Source organism: Drosophila rhopaloa, unplaced genomic scaffold, assembly GCF_018152115.1.
Source record: "Drosophila rhopaloa isolate 14029-0021.01 unplaced genomic scaffold, ASM1815211v1 contig_163, whole genome shotgun sequence".
In the NCBI taxonomy this organism is placed as follows: domain Eukaryota; kingdom Metazoa; phylum Arthropoda; class Insecta; order Diptera; family Drosophilidae; genus Drosophila; species Drosophila rhopaloa.
The window spans coordinates 9742070-9762124 of record NW_025335043.1 but is presented as its reverse complement, the minus strand read 5'-3'; the positions used below and the strand labels follow the sequence as shown (position 1 = coordinate 9762124).

General features: G+C 40.6%; 1 protein-coding gene across 1 annotated transcript; it reads right to left on the bottom strand.

Moving 5' to 3' along the window:
* Window positions 1-13: 13 nt before the first annotated feature.
* On the bottom strand, window positions 14-10533 carry LOC108044777 (palmitoleoyl-protein carboxylesterase NOTUM). The gene is made up of 4 exons (XM_017123917.2): window positions 10128-10533; window positions 3567-3987; window positions 2515-3027; window positions 14-2456 (listed from the first exon to the last, which is right to left on the bottom strand). Exons 1-4 carry the CDS (start codon window positions 10200-10202, stop codon window positions 1402-1404), a joined length of 2064 nt encoding a protein of 687 aa, XP_016979406.2. The 5' UTR covers window positions 10203-10533; the 3' UTR covers window positions 14-1401.
* Window positions 10534-20055: the final 9522 nt, after the last annotated feature.

Here is a 20055-nt window from a genome sequence, read left to right as displayed (position 1 = left end):
TTTTTCTGGTTTATTCTTCTTCAAATATTGGTCGATTTCATCTTTTGAAAATGATAACCAGCTTATTTGAACAACGCTAACAAAAGCTAACAAGCTTGGAAATTGCATTACGTTTATGATTATCACTAAGTTTAAGTACAACAATTCTTAAAGCTAAACTTCAACCAGTTCTGTACAGGCTTAACATAAATTACTAGTTTTAAATAGTTTATTTTTGTGCGATTTTTCTCGTTTATCTAGAAATTCTTTACAAACATTGCTACAATTATTTATTCGATTTGTTCACTTCGCTTCTGGTTAGCTATTTTCGCATTTGTTTAATATTTATGTTTATTTTTGTTTTTGTGCTGTTGTATTCTTTGTTTTTTTTATTTTTTCATTAACGGAATGCGGGCGGTATTAAGTTAAGTATTTGATTTTCGTTGCACAGGTACGCAATGATTTATGTGAAGGCAGCTGTTAATCAATTTCATTCTTACTGATCTGAGGTAGGTATAATACAATGTATAAAAAAAAAAATAAAAAAATAAACATTGCGTGGGGCAATTGAAACAGTCTAGATTCCACACAAAAGTACAATCCTAAACGGGCCATAAAATTATCAAATAAATTACATAAACAGTTACGATTATTAAGCATATCTATGTAAACTATGCTATTATTATCAGTATACATATATATATATATAAAAAAAACATAAAAACAGTCTTGTGGTTGCATTTGTGTTTAGTTTCTCGTTAAGCAGATTTCATTTCTGTGATTGTGATTGCAGAATGCGAATGAATAAATATGTGGCGTGCGAATGTGAATGTGAATACGAATACGAGTTGCATTTCGAGTAGGACTATAAATAAATTCTGCTTAATTACTGGGTACTATGCGCATGTCTTTTTCTTGGTGTGTTCTAGGAATTGGAGCTATCTCCACTTATGTGAGTGTGTGTGTGTGTTTTGGGGTGGTGTTATGCAATATTTACAGAGCGGCCCCACCTACAAACTATATATACAGGCCACTTATTTACAGTAGGGTGGGTCGACTTATATTTAGACCCCCAAAAAGCTAACAAATCGTAGGGATGTACACTTTATCGTATTCACTTGGATTTTATGATGTCTCATTTTGTAATAAAAAAAATTAAGTACTTTAAAAGAAAGAAAATCAAATTTAAAAAATTATATAATTCAAAGGCCTATTGATTTTTTTTTTTAATGTGTGTTTTAACCTGGTAACTAATAATTTGTTTTAACTATTTTAATAAAGGACACCAAAGTAAGGACTTAAGAAATGTTTGGCATGCCCCTGAAAAATATATAAGATAAAAGCCTAAAGTATCTACACATTACCCCTACGATTTTGGTCACTATTCTGGATCCACCCCAATTTACAGGGTATTTGGTGAGTCTAGTTGGCCTGCTGGGTGAGCAGGTTGACCAACTCGGTGCGCTCCATGTTGTTGAGGGTGTGCATGTCGACGCCCAAGGCGGCGGCCACCGCCTCGATGTCCAAACCGAAGGCGGTGAGGAGCTCCAGGAAGCGCATCTCCTCGCCGGTCATGGGATTGGTGAGCGTGGGACAGGAGTGGTTGCACTGCGGCCAACTGCAGCGCTCCAGCAGTCGCAGTCCGCACTTTTCCGGCACTCGTGGAACTCGTTGCCGTTTCTTGGCCTTGCTGTTGCCATTGGAGGCGGAGGCGTTGTTCGAGGAGCGTGTCTTCTGGGGGGGTTCCCCCGTCTCCAGGACAACATTGGCAGCTCCTGGTTGCTCCTGCTGCATCTGCATCTGCTGCTGCTGCTGCGCCTTGCGGCGTCGCTTGCGTTGCTCCTGCCTCTGCTCAGGTGTCAATTGCTGACGACGTCGCTGTTTCCGCATCTCCCGATCATTACCATTATTCGACTTGGGGCTATTGTTCTTCTTATTCCTGCCCTCCAGCGCTCCATTGGCCTTCTTGTGCTGCTGTCGCCGGCGTTGTTTCCGCCTCTGTCGCTGCTCCTGCCGCACCCGCTTCCGCTCCTCCCGCTCCTCCTTGCTGAGGTGATTGTGTTTCCGCTGGCCGCCCGTTTGGGCCACGTTATTCTGCTTCTGGCGGTGCTGCCGCTGACGGTGCCGCTGGTGCCGCTGGCCATTGGCATGCGGCGGCAGCTGGGTGACCGCCGTCGATGGCTCCGTCGAGCGTTTCAGCTTGTCGTGCCGCTTGCGACGCGTCGAGTGCTCCCAGCAGCGCAAAGCCGAGGGCAGCGATATATCATCGATCTTGATATTCACCCAATCCCTTTTCGACAAGACCGCATGGCCTATGCAACTGGGTGCAAACACGGCACTCACATTGTCCAGCGAGGATCTCAGAGCACCACCCATCTCGTGGATGAAGTTCCATTGCTGTGGGGTCACGGGTGCTCCAACATTATCCGCTCGCATTTGGGCCTCGTCGAAAAGCCATTGGAAGACGAAAAGGGGAGCTGGTTGGGAAGTAAAGTGGGTTAAATAAAATTCGAAATATTCAAAAATATAACTTACTTTTCAATGTGGGATATAGCCTGTAGCCAAAGTAACACCTCCATGGCTCCGTGGGATGCGCTTTGGTGCACTCCTCGGGCAGCAGACCCTGCCACAGCTTCCAGCCCTGACGCACTGCCTCACTGGAGGCCACGGCCGCCGGCGTGTAAGGTTCCCTGTCCAGGAACCAACCCGAATCACTCACACCTCGCACAGTAACCTGCAGTTTCTTTTCGTTGACGAGGAAATCTCGGATGCGATCCAAATTGAGCATTACACCCAGACCTCCGGCTGAGGAGCCTACGAGGAGCAGTTCTCCACCCGGCACTCGTCCCAATCCCACCGGAATCAGTTCGGCGATCACCTGACGCAGGATCAGTGCTCCCATGAACCTCCAACTGTTCTCCGGATCCCGGGTATCCGGCTCCGTTCGCGTTCCCGACCACGAGTCACTGCTGCAGTACGGGATGAGCACGTGGTTGGCGTTGTGCCAGTAGGGATTCTCCTCCGGATGGGGAGACAGGATGCCTCCAACTGAAAGTGGGGAAAGTGGGGAAATAATTAGATATTGTTGGTGGTGCTCAAAATGCAGATATAATTTCATTGCTTATATTGTACTGATTGAGTGGTACTGATCTAATTATTGTTTTTCCTGTGATTTGTATATTTATGAAATTAATTTATGGATATTCTTTAAGTTACATGATGCTTTATTGGTAAAAAAAAAAAAAGTAGGAAAAATGTATTTTAGAAAATAAATAACAAGGCTTTAATTTAGATAACACAACAGATTTTATGTATTCCCTAATATTTACTGATTGAAAAAGAATATAGATAGTTGTGTATTACATATGTTATTAAAACAACTCAATCAAGCTACAATAAGGGAAGTAATAGCATTTATAGATATTTTCCCAATTATTAATGAAATCTTTTACATTTTAAATGTTTATTGCATGTTAAATGTCTATTTTTAAACAATTTATCAGTTCTGTTTTTTTAAGTAGGATATTTGTAATAACTTTTTAGGGACTGTAAACCCATCTTTTTAGTATTTCTAGTGGCAAACTCACCATCTCTCGTTTCGGGCCACTGCGAGGAGGTCATGAGGTGGCGCAGTCGCATCCACCTGGCGCGGCAGGACCTCAGATCGAAGCAGTGCCAGCCGCCCTCGAGGAAGACGATCCACTTCTTGGAGCTGGGCTGCTTTCGCAGGTAGTAGCCGGCATGGGTGCCGTCGTTGCAGGTGATGCTCGAGTTGGCCAGGACGGCGCGTTTCAAGGAGCGACTGTGGTCCCCGGATCCGCTGGCCGAGTGCATCACCATGTAGTTGCGCTGGATCATGTTCATGCTGGTCTCCCGCAGCGGATCCTTGTCCTGGAGACTGGAGGATGCTCCATCCAGGCTGCTAATGCTGCTGCTGCTGCCACTCGCAGTTGGCAGCTGACTAAACGTGGCCAAGAGCAGCAGAATCGTTAACAGCGGCGTTGCTGTCTGTGGGAGAGAATACAAAAAAGGAGAGTTGCTTTATGTACTTTTCCAGTTAACAACAATAACAGAGATGCTGTGCTGCTCTCCATCTCGCTTTGGGCCACAAACTCTGGGCTCTCTCTCTCGTGACCAGTTGGCTCTTATGTTTTTTTGGCGGAAAAACTTGCTTTGATCAAAATGCGAGCAAGAAGCTTTGCGATAAGATCAAAGAAATTTTTGCCGCTTGCCGTTTGGTTGTGTTATTTCCCACCCCCCTTTTTACCTTTACCCCTTCCCTTCCTTATTTGTTTGTTGTTTTTATTTTTCGTGTTTTTTTTTTTGTGGTTTTTACATAGAGAGAAACACAGAGACAGCCTCAAAGTATTTAGTCAAACATGGCGAGAAATTGTTGTTAATCATACGCCCCGTGGGCCAGTGCCAGTTCCAGTTCCAGTGCCAGTCAAACAAATTTCAATTTCACATTGTCATGGCCGCTGACGCGTGGTAATCAGCAGTTCTTGGCTTTGAACTTAAGGCCGTTTTTGTTGTTGTTTCTTTTTTACACACATCAATCAAATGAGCTATCTGGCGATTTGTTTTGTTGTTTCGCTGATTCTTCACATTTTTTTTTGTTGTTTAGCTATTTTCCAGCAATTTGTAAATAACACAATAACAATAACAATAACAGCAAAAACAACAACAACAAAAACATTTGCCGACAACATGGGCAACGATTTTAGTGTCTCAGTGTGTCAGTCTGTCAATTCTGTCTACGGTCTTGCCTCCGCATAAATAACCATTCAGAAATCGTAAAGAAATCTTCAATCAATGTTTATACAGGCCTTTGAAGTCCGCCGACTTCTGCCGCTGCCGCCGCCGCCAGCAACGACAATTTGCAGACAGAAATGCAAATGACACAAACACGAAACGAAAACACTCTGGCAATTATATTGGCCAAAGGCCTACAAAGTATAATTTGGACTGGCCAGCTCTGATCTAACGGTAGCCAGCCAGTCGTCATTGATATATATATATATTCGCCGATATCCAGTGGCTTAGCTATTTATAAAGCAAACAATCTGGTTCCCCAGATTCGAATGATATATGTGCATAATGTACGAAAACCTAATCTGAATACAGATAAATTAGTTTTAACAAAATCATTGACAAATACCTTAGTTGATAACATTTTAATAATAGTGAATTGATTTTATTTGACTAAGATATGTGGAAGCTTGATTTATGAAAGCCATAAATTTATTTTGTTGGATTTAAATAAATATGTAAGCTAATAAAAAGGCATATGTTTTATATTATATTTATTAGTTAATGTGTTGATAATTAAGTTAGACAAAGGAAACGAAAATAATAATTATTATTAATTTAAAAAATATTGTTATTTTATTAATAGATACACCAATCTTTATTTATTTATTTAACTTGTATATATTTTGTTTATAGCCTTTGCCTTTTAAACGAGCTTTGCTTTAATGTTTTACTTAAATTCGGATGAGTTTTTGATTGAATATGTATTTAAATGAACGAAGATTTATGTAAAGTACAAAAATAAGTTTTTATATCTTGGTAGAAAGGCCAGTTAAAGAAATTAAAAACTAATAGTTACTATTATTGAAAACAGGATATAAAATACATTTTCATTTTAAAATTTCCTTGTAAATATTTCGTTTATATACTCTTTGCCTTTTTTACCCACATATTTCGCTCCACTCTTCTAGTTCTCACCCCATCCCCCCTTTTTTTGGCCGCTCTGCACGTCTCTTACAACAGGTTTAGATACTTTGTGGCCCGTCTTAGCCGCTCGTCGTCTGATGTTTGCCGCCAAACAACGAATTTGACAAGAGCTCGCTCCTCAACATCAGATGAGTAGTTTCCATTGTTGATTAGTTCAACTGCGCCAACGACTGCGGCCACAATGAACCTCCAAAAAAAAGGCAAAATAAAAAGAACAACAAGTAAAATAAATATAAATAAAAAGATTTCACGTGTGCGTGCGCGGATTTACGTTTGAGTAAACACCGATACAGATACAGATACACCGCGAGATACGGGGTGAGCGTACGTTGCACTTGTTGTGTTTACCTGTTGAGAAAAAACGGCAGCGCCGCCGAATAAAAAACAGAGAAAAAAACGAAAACAGAGGCGGCGTGGCCAAAGGAAAAATGTTCACAAGCGCCGCTTAATTACCCTATATAGAGTCTTAAGTTGCGCTATTAATTGCGGGCAGTGCTTATTAATATTTTGCCTTATTTTCTCCCCCCCTCCCCCTTTCCAAAGTGGCGATGCCGACAAAGGAGCGCTACTCTACTCGATTCGAATCGAATCGAATGTCTGGGGGCTGGATGGCAGCCAACTACTTGTCGCGCCGATTATATTGTCAGTTTTTATTAATTGCTGCAAATACTCGGTCGCGTTTGCGACGCGATGGCGCTAAGCGTTCTTTATTTTTCCACGTTTTTTTTTTCATTTATTAAAAAAATCGAGTATACGCCCCGTTGTGACTGGAATTGATTTGATTCCATTTGATTCGATTGCGGTGGCAATCGACTGCGGCACAGTCGCCCGTCTAAGTGTTTTAATCGAATTGCAATTTGCATTAGGTTAGGGATTGCTATCAATTATATTTGCTGATAGTTGATTTAGTTTTTAAAAGGTTAGCCATTCATACATTTCAGTGAACTACAATATTAAAATTGGCCTTTGTTTTGGTTGCAAATATTTATTTTTTCTTTTGTTTATTTGTAAAGTGTGACTAGAAATAAAGTTTAAAGGTTAAGGTACGAACTTGACAGTTAAAATTAATCAAATTTGTGCTAATAAGAAAATTAATGTTCGAAATCCTAATAAGCATATTAATACATGAAAGCCTAATAAGAATTTTAATAGCCTTCAGAAATAACTGTAAGATTTCTAAGTCTGCTAAATAAAAGTCTTTGTAAGTCATAATTGCATTGGAATATAAAATATACTTTTAATAAAAAAAAGACTTGATTCTTTTTAAGAAAATAGTGGTTCGAACTAAGGAAGTTTTACTGTATATTTAGTTATCTTAGCACAATTCATAACGACCTTGTCCAAATCAAAGGGAGGCCGTCGCCGCTTGGATCTTAAAGGTGAAGGAAGCTCCACTTTAATGTTGTTGTTGTTCTTGGCGCACTTGCAGCGGCAACAACAGCAAAAACCAAAACAACAACAGAAACAACAGCAACCAGCAATAACAACAACTACAAACGGACTAGCGCGTTCTCAGTTACTCGCAGCTTATCGCAATACGCTTAAGTAAACAGCGGTCTGGGGCATAAATAAACTTCCGTTGCCGTTCTCATGGCACTTGTTATTGTTGTTGCTGCCATTGTAATTGTTGTTATTGTTGTTCCTGCTGCCAGTTTGTTTGATTTGCGTTTCCCCCCATCTCTTTCTCCGCCCAATATCTCCGTCTCTGTCCCGGTTTCTCTGTTGTTTGCCGGCTTCAATGGTTTCAGTTTGCGCGCGTAACCAGAATCGTTATGAAAGAGAGCGCGCTCTTCACAAAAAAAAAGACTTTAATAAATGGCATATAAATACACCAACAAATTTTCACGATTGTGATAACAATGGCAATATTTATCAATATAATTTCAAGGAAGTGTTATTGGATAAACGAGATGCTTTTGGTACTTATAGAATGTGATATTTTAGAAGCCGTTATTGTGCTAATCAACAGTTCTCCAAATAACTACTTGTATAAAAAGGAATTAAATTCTTTTGTAAATTCTTAAAAAAAAGCTTAAGTTAGACGGAAAACAAGTCATTTTTAAATTCAGTAAAATATATTAAACAAAATTTTTGTGTTATTTAGTATTTGATAATAAAGTTAAAAAAGTTAATCCCTATAAAACAATAAATTAATTGCTTTAAAATTTAAAGAATTCAAATAAGAAAAAGTTTATTCGTTGTATTGTATTATTATCTTAGTCAAGTTCAGATAAGTTATTATTTATTAAATATTTTCAAGGACCAAAACATTATTCCTTCTATAAGGTAGTGCAATGAATACCTTTTTGAATCCCATGTTCCCTGGTAAACTGCAATCTCTCCCACTTTTGCCAGCTTAATCCTTGACAGCTGGAAAAGATTGATTTGTTCTCCGATTCTGACCTGAATTGCGCTTTATTGTTGTAGTTAGCCTGCCTGTGGCTGAGTTTTAGAATACTTAAAGCCATGGCCTAGGCGCGCATAATTGCAGTTCCCGAAACCTGAACGATCCGCCTTATGGTTTCGGTTTTCTGCCTGACGGGCATAAAAATACACCTGTTTGCGGCAATTTAATACTTTTTATGGCAGGGAAATAACGCGGTGGCTGCTGTGCTGCTGTTGCTGCTGCGTTTCTGCTGCGTTGCTACTGCATTGCTGGCATGGCAAAGGCGCAGGTAATTCGGAAGCAGCCTCAAATGAAGCCGCAGGCCAGCGGGAATGGGAATGGGAAGGGAACGGGGAGTGGGGAGCGGCAACAACAAAAGCGAAGCCGCCGAAACGTGTAGCCAGTGCCAACAGCAGCGTTATTAGACCGGCCTGATCTGAGTATCTGTGTCTCTGCCGTAGTGCCGTATCTGCATCTGTATTTGTATATGTTTCTCTGTATTTTCGTATCTGTATCTTTGTGGATGTGCGCACGTCTGCCAAGCGGTCGCCGTATTGTTGTTGTTGTTGCTGCTGCCGCTGCGGCTGCTGCCCGCTGATCGCTTTTTACTCCGAGCGCGCTAAACCCGTGCCGTTTTCGGCTTTGTACTTTGCCGCCCGTGGACTCGTGTATGTTTGCGGCATGTTGCAAAGCAGATCGAAGCTGGCCAAGTAACACACAGAGAAAAAACGAATCATCTTCAACGCGATCCCAAAAGTGATTAGGATTTTGGCAGTTGTTTGTGGTTTCACCATGCTATTTTTATGAAAATAATCATGGACATCATAAATGTTACCACAGTTTTTCATTAGAGATGAAAATATGCATCTCAATTTTAACTGTATTTCATTAAAATAAATACATTTTCTATGATTCACAAGGTTAAATAAATTTATTTGTTTTATTATTTATTTCACTATTTTGGAAATCCCTTTGTCAATATCTGAGACAATTTAATTTGTCAATGAATTCTGTCTTGCTTTAATTGTTATTAAATTTAATTAATATAAGCCACTATGCTTAAAACAATGCTTTTTCTTCAATTGTTCTCTAGGTGGAAAACTCTGTGAATTACAAAAAATTTGATTTATTAATACCTGTAACTCTAGCTTATCTTGACATTTTAACTACTTCGATTGGGATTACACAATGTTGTAATAGTCACGCAATCATAATTTGGTATTTAAATTTACTCCTTCTAAAACAACCATCAGATTAAAGTTACTGGAAACTAAAAAAAAACGCCTACTTTATCTTGAAACACTAAGAAAATTGTTTTCTGTGCTGTTCGGGCCAACTACAAAAAGCCAAGGCATCGTCGTCGTCGTCGCACTCATTGATCTTAACTTTGAAAACAGTAGCTACTACGACTGTGGAGTGGCTGTGGATGTGGCCGGAGCAGTATGGCTTTGGGGATATGGGGTCTCGAGACTTCAAGCGAAGTGGGGCGCACGAAGGCGGCCTGCACTTTGTTGTTGCTGTTGCTGCGGCTGCTGCTGCTGATGAGGGTTTTTGGTTAGCTACACTTAAAGTCCCATTCCCCGCTCATTTCTGTCGGCCTTTTTGTTTTCGCTCCCCTTACCGCCACTGCTTATTTTTCTTCTGCTGTTTTTGTTTTCCGCCTTTTTCGCTGTGGCTTTTTTTTTGCGCACGCAGGCAAATTTAATCTCGTTTTTTATGCCCTTGCAAAGGATTTTCAAATTGATTTCGAGCGACTATGCTAATGTCGTAAATAAAGCTGTAGAGGGTTTTGGTTTCGGTTTCGATTCTCGGCCGAGTTCTCACAACTTGGCCAGCGGCTTAAGTCGGAAGCTATTAATTTTAATTGACGTGCTACTGTATTTTTCGGTTTTCTGTTTAAGCGGCAACTTTTGATATTCCCCCTACGGTTATATATATATATATTTTTTTATTAATATTTCACCGATCGCGCAGCAGCTTCATATTTCATTTCTGGGGCTACCGAATTGCGGCGTTGATAACTCACCTGCTGGGTCTTAATCCATTTATTTGTAGCTTCTCCGGCTTTAGCTGCCATTTTAGCGATTTGTTCGGCTGGCATTTTCGATTCGATTACACATAGATATATATGAATTTAAAATAGATTTTTGATGTTTGTTTTTTTTTTTGTTGTTCAGCACAGTTCTGAGCACTTTTTGGGGCGCTGCATTGTATGCGATCGGTATTGATTTTTGTTTTGGCACTTATCAACTTGTTGTGATTTCAATTTTGTTTTGGGCGGGGGTTCTTTTTTTGTTGTTGTCGTTTAACTGTGAAGTAATGTATTTGATTCGTTTCGATTTGTATTTTTTTTCTGGTGATATGTGATAGCACTGCGATGTTTAGTTATCTGCGGCACGGCACACGCGCTCAAAACGTCCGCTCACGTCGAATGCTCGCCACGGAATGAAATTTTACCTTGCGCTGGTTGATGCCGAAGTTGCTGCTACCGCCGCTGCCGCTGCCGCCGACGCAGTCGCTGCCGCTGCCGCCGACGCAGTCGCTGCCGCTGCCTCAGTCGACGCCGGCGCTCTCTCACGTGCTCACCGCTCACTCTCCGCATATCTCCCGCTCTTTCTCTCTCTCGGCGGCGGCATTTGTCCGCCTGCGTTTTTGTTTAGAATACGCAAAATAATAACAAAACTAATAATAAACTGCAGGGCAATGCAATTTGAGAGAATCGCGGGCAGCGCTGCGACTGCGACGGCGACTGAGAAAGCGGCAGTGGCAGCGGCAGAGGCAGCGAGTGCAGCTACTTGTTAATAACCGTATTAAGGTTCCCTTTGATCTGCTTAATCGAAAGCCGAAATGGATTTCGCTTCTGGTCTTCTCGCCCAAGTTCGTTGCCTAAGTCTTTTGTTTTTTTTTCTTTCCTTCGTGCCTTCTTTTTTCGGTTAATGCTAATTTAGTGTAATTGCAATTATAATGCAAACTCTCATAATTCGCTCATCGCATTTATTTTTGCTGTTTTGTTTCTTTCGACTGTGTTTTATGGCTTTTGGGCATTTCGTGGAATCGGACCAATTTTTGATATGGCCCTGAACATTCGCGATGCGGCTTAAAGACATAAAATCTCAATAAAGTAGCCAGCGACTTTTATCTAATTGTAAATCTAAAGGCAAATTCCCTCGTTTTTAACCGACCCTTTGCCGACACGCTTTTCTATATACGAAACTCAATTAATGACAGATCATTAAAAATTCTTTTTTTCGGGGCCTTTTGATTTTTGCCGTTTGGCCCCGAAATCGAAATACTTTTACGATTTTCCCCCCACCCGTTGCCATAAAATTGATTCGTTTTTGCAAAAATTTTATCACTGACCAAATTGATTTTAGCTGTTCGCCGCCGCAGCGCTGCTCCAATAGAAATTGTAGGCCTAAAGGAAGAAGGCAAAAAGTAAAAAAAATATAAAGAAGAAAAATGTCTGAAAAAATGATGTCCAACTGGCGGCGGCGGCGGCGAACTTAAAAGTGGCAAATAGAAAGGAGCCGACTTGGTCGACCAGTCCGATTCAGTGCAATATTTATGCATTAAGTACACGCAATTATTATGCGACAACGACGACGACGGCGGCAGCATCTCAGGAGATTATTGATGCTCGCATTGCTCATACGCAGCGTGGCCACTGACCACTGGCCACTAGCCACTAGGCGCTTGTGCCGTTCGGGCAATTAAAACGCCGCCAGCACGCGATGAATGCCATAAACATTTGACGCGCAATCAGCATCAGCAGCAGTTGCAGCAGCAGTTGCAGTTGCAACTCCTTTGGCTGTTCAGCAATTACAGCAGCACAAATTCAAAGACGCTTCAGCGGCATAATGATGATATTGCCATCGGGATGATGATCTGGCTGTGATGAGTGCTACTTTTACTGCACAGTAAAATATTTAGGTGCTATGAACATTTATATTAACCACAAATTAGTACATGTTAAAAATCAATTTAATATTTTTAATGCTAAGAGAAAGAAACCTTGACTTTAAAAACCCAAAAATATTATTTGGAATGTTTTTCTTCGGCGAATTTCCTTCAGAGTAAGTCCTTTTCTATTATCTAAGAAAAGCAATTTAGTACCAAGAGAATTTAGTGTACATTTGTGTTAACAATATCTTTATTTGTAATGCCCATCTCTTTTTGTTAACTTAAAATAATAATTTGCTTCACCAGACAAAAATATGACATTCCCATCGTAATATTACTCTGGCATTAAAAAGTTCTACTTTTACTACACTGAAAGATGTTGACCAAAAAATAATCATTTAAATTTATTTATCAGTTATCAGAACTCAAATTATAAATGCAATGTTGATTAGATCAAAGATGAAGATGAAACTTACTTTGAAATACAATAACGACAAAAAAAGAGTAAAGTTGATAATGAGTCGGGGAAATATCTATAATTTTTTGAGCAAAAATTATACAACATGAGAGTGCTCCAGATTTTGTTGCGGTGTGGGGCCAGGAAAACAGATCATGGGCGGACGGACATGGACATTCATTTCGCTTAAGCGCACTAACCGGGTAAACTGGTCGGTGTCTTTGATCCTGGCATTCTATTGTTCCGTTTCAAAGGCCACTATTATGTAAACAATCGGCGGCTTTGATCTTGGCCGCATCAAAGTGTTGCCGCCGCGTTTCATCTTTAGCCGCATGCAGCAAATAGCGAGCGGCAAGCAACAGCGCCAGCTGATGCCCCAGCCAAAAGATGATGATGATGATGATGATGAGGACGGCGAAGAAGCGACAGCCCCTGCGTAGTTAAAGCTGCCGATCTGCCGATCTGCCGCTGCCACCACTGAGCTATATAATTTCGCATAGGCCGAACTGATCACCCGGAGCACCTGGAAAACGGAGCTACAGCCTCATAACTTTGGGCATAATCTTCAAAGCGCCGACATCGCTTGACATCAATCGAGTCGGCCATCAGGCCGCTCTAATCCCAACAGATGGGCTCCCGGATCGCTGGTCGCCGATAAGCAATTAAAATTTCATTTAATGCACAACTTTATTATCGTTTCGGCCCAGTCACGGTCACGTCCTTTGATCCTTTCCCAGATTCCAGCCAGTACAGGACATGGACACTAACACGGACACGGACACCATCGCGCAACTGTTCCCGTTTTGCGAAATGCAATGCGGCATCGCACTGTGGGAAACGCAACAGGTGCGCCAAGGATCCAGGCATCCAATCTCCAGTCTGCAGCATTACTCATCAGCCGGCATTGCGGCCATCTCTAATTTCATCGGCCAGCGATCATAATTGCATTGCTCTCGATTGATGGAGGTCAGTGATGTTGCACCAGGCGATTTAGGGAAATTCTTTGCGGAATTTCCATAAAGAAACCATATTGTGTTATTAAAATGTGGAAAATTGGGTATTTGCTTCCAAACCCTAATTAATTATAAAGATTTTTAAAAAATAACCCCTTAATTATTTTCATCGTTTCGGTAAGTAAAACAATGATTTTTGAGGACTAATTTTTCATAAGTATTTTTCATTCCGGTTAAGAAATAATATTTTATTAAGATTAACAAAATTTAGTGGTAGTTTTTTTTTTACTTTTGGAAACCAAATATTATATTTACTACAGTAATTATTGTAGTTTACTCCAGGTTATTTATTTTTCATGCCAACTGTATAAATAATATTTGTAAAATACACCATTAAAACATTACTAAGTTCATTTCGTAATATAATATATTGGGGTGGATAATAATCCCGATAAGTATGCAGTAAAGTTGACTTTCGCTGGCTTGTTTGTGTTTATTTTCAATGTGTTTCAGGATTCTTAAACTTCCCCACAGCAGAAGCCAAATGGTCAGCTCTGGCTGCTTCCCAAAGGCCGCCAAAGTTGGCTGAAATGCTTTGAACACTTGGCCAAGGGGCAACAACTTTCTGGTGGCACTCTCTCGCATCGCACGCTCCACGTTCCACGCTCGTCGTGTTGTTGTTGCTGCTGCTGCTGCGGTCCACTTTGCGGCAAATTGCTGTTGCATGGCGATGATGTTGTTGTTGGCCGGCAACGAAGACGTAGACAAAGTCGGCGAAACAACAAAGCGAAAATCTCTGCATTGGGGCACACGCCATTCCCAACATCAAAGCGTGCCGCCAGCACAGATTTTCTGAGGTTACCGTCGCCACCGTTGGGGCAGCAGCAACATCACCAGCGGCAACATCAGCAGCAGCAGCAACATCAGCAGCAGCAGCAGCAACGCATGCGCAGAACTCCGCTCATTTGTGTTTTGAGGCGCATTGTGCGACGCGCGTGTTAAGTGGACTGTGAATATGAAAGGAAAGTTCCCAAAGGTACCAAATAAAAACAGTAAAGAACCGACTATGAGGTACCCCCTATTTACCATTTTTATTATGAACTATGTTGCATAACTGTATAAGGGAATTATCCGATTTTGACAAAGGTTTCTGACTTAACAAGTCTATTTCGACAAGAAATTGTAGTTTCCACATAAATATACTTGTTTAGGATCTGGTCAAAGCATAAAGGTTAGCTTCTTAGCTTTTTAAAGGTATATATCTTTCTTAGTTTCAGAGATCTCTGCAATCAAATGGATAAATGAGAAGGAGGAAATATTTAAACTATACTTATATATAGAACTATACTTATGTATATAACATACTATCTATGACTGCAATATACCCTTTTAATCTACAAGTAACGGGTATAAACATTTCTTGCCGCCAAATAAATGCAAGTCCAGCTCCTGCTCCTCTTTCCCCGACTCCTTTTCCCAGCATCCCCTCGTTCTTAATCAAGAAACGCATCGGCGGCGTATCACGGTAGCACTTTAAACGTAAATTGCTTTTAACATGGTTATTACAATCTTAACGTTTGTCTGGGCCACGAAGCACTTCAGGCAGCAGCGGCAGTGGCAGTGGCTGCGGCAACCTGTTGTTGATGTTGTTAGTGCTGCCGCTGCTGTTTGGTACAGGCAGCAATAGAATTCCGGCTAAGATCGCTCCGTTGATCTTTGTTTGTGTCTCTGGGACTGCAAATGCTGCTGCGACTGCCACTGCGACTGCGACTCGAACTGGAACTGGGTCTGGATTATGCTTTCGGAAGATTGTTGTAATTATGATTGCGCGATTATGTTTGGATTGAATTAGTTGTCGGTAGATTTTGCTTTAATCGAAATTGTTTTGTTCTTATATCCACCGCTCGCTCACGGTTTCCGTTTCTGTGGCTTCCATTGCTAATTAGTCGAGCGCACGGCAAGATCAAAAACGACATAAATTCGTACACAGAAAAAAGTTTTAAATTTGGGTTTCCAAAAAAACAACGTAATTTTACTTATCTCGCTTAAATGTTCATCCTTATATCTTAGCTTAATAATTTCAATTATTTTATTTAAGACAGTCAAAAAAGTGTAGTTGAGGTGGTTTCTTTTTGGACCAAATTTGGTACATAGAGAAAAAATGTATTTTAAATTGTTATAACATTTAAAAACTGTTATTTATCTATCTCTTTTTGATTATGACTTAAGCAAATAAGTATTTTGTTTTATAATTTTTTTAATACGCATTTTAATTTTAAACTGTATCATATTGAACAGACTAAAAAGTTACTTACAAAAAATGCATGTATGTATAAATCATAATTAAATAGATATATGTAACTTTTTTGATCGCAAGCTTATAAAAAATTGTGGCTTTTTAAGCAGTGCAAAAGCATTGATCGTATTGAAGTCCCCATATTAAATTTTAAGAGCCTGATAGTAATTTGGAATTTTCTCAATGTATGTTGAAATGGGAGAGCCTGCAAAAGCGGCAGGATTAAGTGCGGCGAGCGAGCCTTTTTGGGCGATAATCTTGCATTTTAAATATTTCGCAAGAAGCAACACGCAAATCCGCTGACTTGTCACACCTTCGGTCGCAGGTAGGTGGGCAACCTGGCATCCAGGCAACCAGGCAGCCAGGGAGGGACTTAAACGTAGCACCTTGTCAGGTGGTGCTGATGGCAATGGCAATGGCAATGGCGATGGGCGATGCCGATCCCGAGATGGTGATCAAAGCAACAGCCGCTGATTAAAGACAAAAAATGAAAACACGACACACACATGGCAAAAGGGGGAATTTGTCGCCTTTTGTGTAGCTGCATTGCAGCGCCGTCAAACGAAAGTATTTAATTTCAGGTAAATTTGTAAGATAAATAATTGTCGCTTACCTGAAAGAAATACGACGACAACGACGCGCTTCAAAGAACTTCATTGTGTTTTGCATATGTTGGCGGCGTGTGTGTTCGCCCTCACGGCAGAACTTTGGCCAAAAGGACCTTCAAAAGGTCCGCCGGTGGTGTAGATTATGGGACAGCGATGCCATTGTTGCAAGCGGCCTGGCCCATGTGCCGCATGCTGTGACCGGATCACAACAGCGGGGCACGGACGATCAATAATGCCCGGATCAGCCCTGCTCGGCAGATCAACGGCAGATCACTTTTGATGGCTCAAATTCACATGGAAATCGGCCAGCGAACAGATCCGAGATCCCAGTTTCGAGCGCCCTGAAATGTCAAAACACCCGCCACACACGACGAGCCATCATAACTCCGATTGAATCCTCAAGAATCTCACAGCTGGGGGCGATGATGACGAATCGGAAATGGAAATGGATGCGCCGATGCGTCGGCCATAATCAATAAGCCGAGAAATTTAGGACCACTTACAGTGCAGCACAGTGGGAAAGAAGTGGCTGTAAGTAAAATCATGGAATGTACCATCGAACGGAAATCATAAGATTGATTTTTTGAGACAGGAGCTATTTAAGGACATTTTAAGATCATATTTTATTTTATTTTTTAAACTAAATGCAACTAATTAGATACGTAAACCTAAATAATAACATTTTAAAGCATTACCAAATTGACGTCTTAATTTAATGATAATCTAAATATTCAACATAATTATAATATTTTAGAACGTGAAATTTTCTAAACGAGTAAGGAATAACGATATTATAAGGATTACATAAATAAAAACTTCTAAAATATATTTACATTATAGAATAACTAAGGGCCAGTTGAAAATCAACATTTTTATTTGACAAAATGTAAGACAGTATGGAAATACTCCAGTAAAACATTACTGTGTGATAGTGCATCCCACTGTGCAGAGGTCACGGCCTACGGCCCATGCCATTGTCTCCCACTGTGCACTCATCAAATTGTGCCGAGATTTACGAGGCCCTTGATTGAGTTTTCTTGTGCTTTGAATACGGCGAACTTCACACAGGACCACCGCACAGCGAACAGTGCGAGATGGGAGATTTGGGAAAACGGTTTCCTGGTAGTTGGCCATTGTGGTGTTCTGCTGCCCTTGCAGCCACTGCCGCAACTGCTTCTGATCACGATGCCTGCCCGATGGGGCATCGGACCTGGTCAGAACTTTAGCCGCGCTCCGTTGTTTATAAGATGACAAATTGCGCTGATATCGCAACATGTTGATTGAGCGCACACGCGGCAACATTGTAAGGCTGCGGTGAGGGCGGGTTTTAGGGGGGGGGTGTGCGCGATGGATTGGGCGGCCGGTGAGTTGGCCAGATCGTTTTCCAGTTCGGGGCCCCGGGGCCCAACGACCATCGTCCCGTTCTGTGCGCGTGCTCACTCGTTAAGCTCCATTTCGGGCCAAAGTCGGGGCTAAAGTTGTATCTCAAGTCCCGGGCTGCAGCATGAAAACCCAGAGAAATAAAGAAATAAATAAAACAGGCAACGGCATAAAACAGAATTTAACAACAACAAAAACTGCACGCAGAAAAATATTCCACTTTTTTTCAAAACCCAAATAGCCTAATATTTTTTTCTTTTCATAAACAAGTTAGTTTTAGAAATGTTAGTTACAATAAATAAGCAATACAAAGAGTATTCAAATTAAATATTCATAGAGTCAATGTTAAGTTAAAACACAGCCTTATTATTCTTATCTAAAAAACCATTAATGTTTTAATAAATTATCAAATAAAATTATTTTCAATTTCTTAAAGCAAGTAAATTTGGTTCATAAAACTAAGAAAGTTTAAAAAGTTGAAAGGACGTTAAGTATTTTTATTTAAATATATTTGTTTTTTGTTTTATGTTTTTATTTAGTTATGGATTTAAATGATATTGTATATGTATATATTATAGGCAACTATAAATATTATAACATTTAATGCAAGGCTGTTGTTTTACCCAAAAATATATAAAGTTTATTTTTCTGTGCATTGAGAGAGGAAGAGCGATCTGGATAGGTGGAGAGAAAAAAACAGAAACACAAAGAAGACTCGAGATGCCGACAAAGTAATAAACCAATTAGGACATCAAAGTGTTCAACCGACAGCGGCAGAGGCAGCGCCGTCGACGCCAACGCCGACGCAGACTGCGGCCGAGGCAGCGACGCCGGCAGAAAGCAATGATCACAGAGATTTGCGCTGATCCCGACTTTGATTCTAAGCTACTAAACGCAACCTACATATGTCGCTGCCTCGCCACGCCCCTCGGAGCCCACTTCTTTTCTATATCCAGAAACATCCTCTATTTCCTCTTTCATATGCCGAAAGAATGATTTCGTAGATGCTGAGAAAAACAGCTTTGATCTCTTCAAAAGGATCAAATTCATGAGTGACAATAGAAGTTACTGGAGATCCTTCTACTCTATAACGTTTTATTTATAGCCTCGCTTCCTTTAGCCTATATGCTTTTTAATATTGTGTTTTTTGTATTTACATATTCATTTAAATTTCGATTATTATTTTCCAATAATTTTCTTGTTAAGAACTCTAGTCATATATTAAATGTTAATACTTAATTATTTAACGACTATTTACCTGGAATTTTTTATAAGCTTATATTAAAGTTTAACAAAAATAATAGTCATCGATCAATACTATATTTAATTGAAACAAGATTTTTTAATATTCTTTATTACTGGGTTCTTTAGCCAGTTGGCCAAAAAAGTATTCCTTAATATTCTTGACTTTTGCTTACGATGTTTTGGAAGTAAGAATCTGGAATATATAGAGGTTAAATAGGTGTTCCACAAATCAGTTTCAATTTTATTTTTTATCTGTTTTTCACCCTATTTCTTTTTAACGAAAGACCTATTAAATGACTAACTCCATATTTTATCACATCCAATGCAAATTTGCGGAATTTCGCGATTCACCGAGACGATCCACTGGCGTCGTCATGCCGGCGCCTCCTCGTCGCATCTGCCACCCGCACATTATCGGCATTATGCAGATATCTCAATTCGTTATCATTTAAATCATCGGCACATGCGCGCCTACGCCAAACAGGAGCTGATCTGCGGCGGAGCTGGCCAAAAGCGGCATTCATTAAGAATTTAAATCGCACATAATTAAGGCTCAATAAATAGCCGAGCCGGCTTCAATATGGGGCATATATTATTAGCTGAGACCGATAAAAGGCGGAGACAACAAAAAAAGGCGAAGATAACAAACGATAACCGCAACAACAAACGGCATAATTAAATCATAAGACGTTGAGCACATCATTAAAATCGTTAAAATCGCTACTCGACTTGAAAACTGGCTGTGGAATCTTTTTTTTCTTTCTGTTAAACCATATAAATAAACATTTATAAAATATATGTTTATTTATGAACATTTTTGTTTATTAATTCAAATGGGGGTCTGTGTGTCGCCGATTTGATTGGATCATGTGGGGATCAGCGGCGTTGTTGATTTTGGCCAAAGCTCCACCCGCGATCGTTGGATGATTGAGATTGGGATTCAGGAATGGGGGGTTTGGGGGTTGGAGGTTGGGGTGGGGGGAGTTTGGGGTTGGCGGAGTGGAGTGATGCCACGGCACGTGGTAAACGAGATGCTTCAAAGGCGCCGGCCACGGCCCACCTAAACTCTTGAATACGAAAAGCTGGCTTTGGTCTGGCGGCATAGGCTTCGGCTT

What these genes read in the sequence shown, in the direction of transcription:
- LOC108044777 (XM_017123917.2), bottom strand. Translation starts at nt 10,202, where the DNA reads ATGCCAGCCGAACAAATCGCTAAAATGGCAGCTAAAGCCGGAGAAGCT. An exon ending in AATGGATTAAGACCCAGCAG is followed by an intron (nt 3,988 to 10,127) that starts GTGAGTTATCAA and finishes TCTCTCCCACAG; the next exon opens with ACAGCAACGCCGCTGTTAAC. An exon ending in GCTATATCCCACATTGAAAA is followed by an intron (nt 2,457 to 2,514) that starts GTAAGTTATATT and finishes CTTCCCAACCAG; the next exon opens with CTCCCCTTTTCGTCTTCCAA.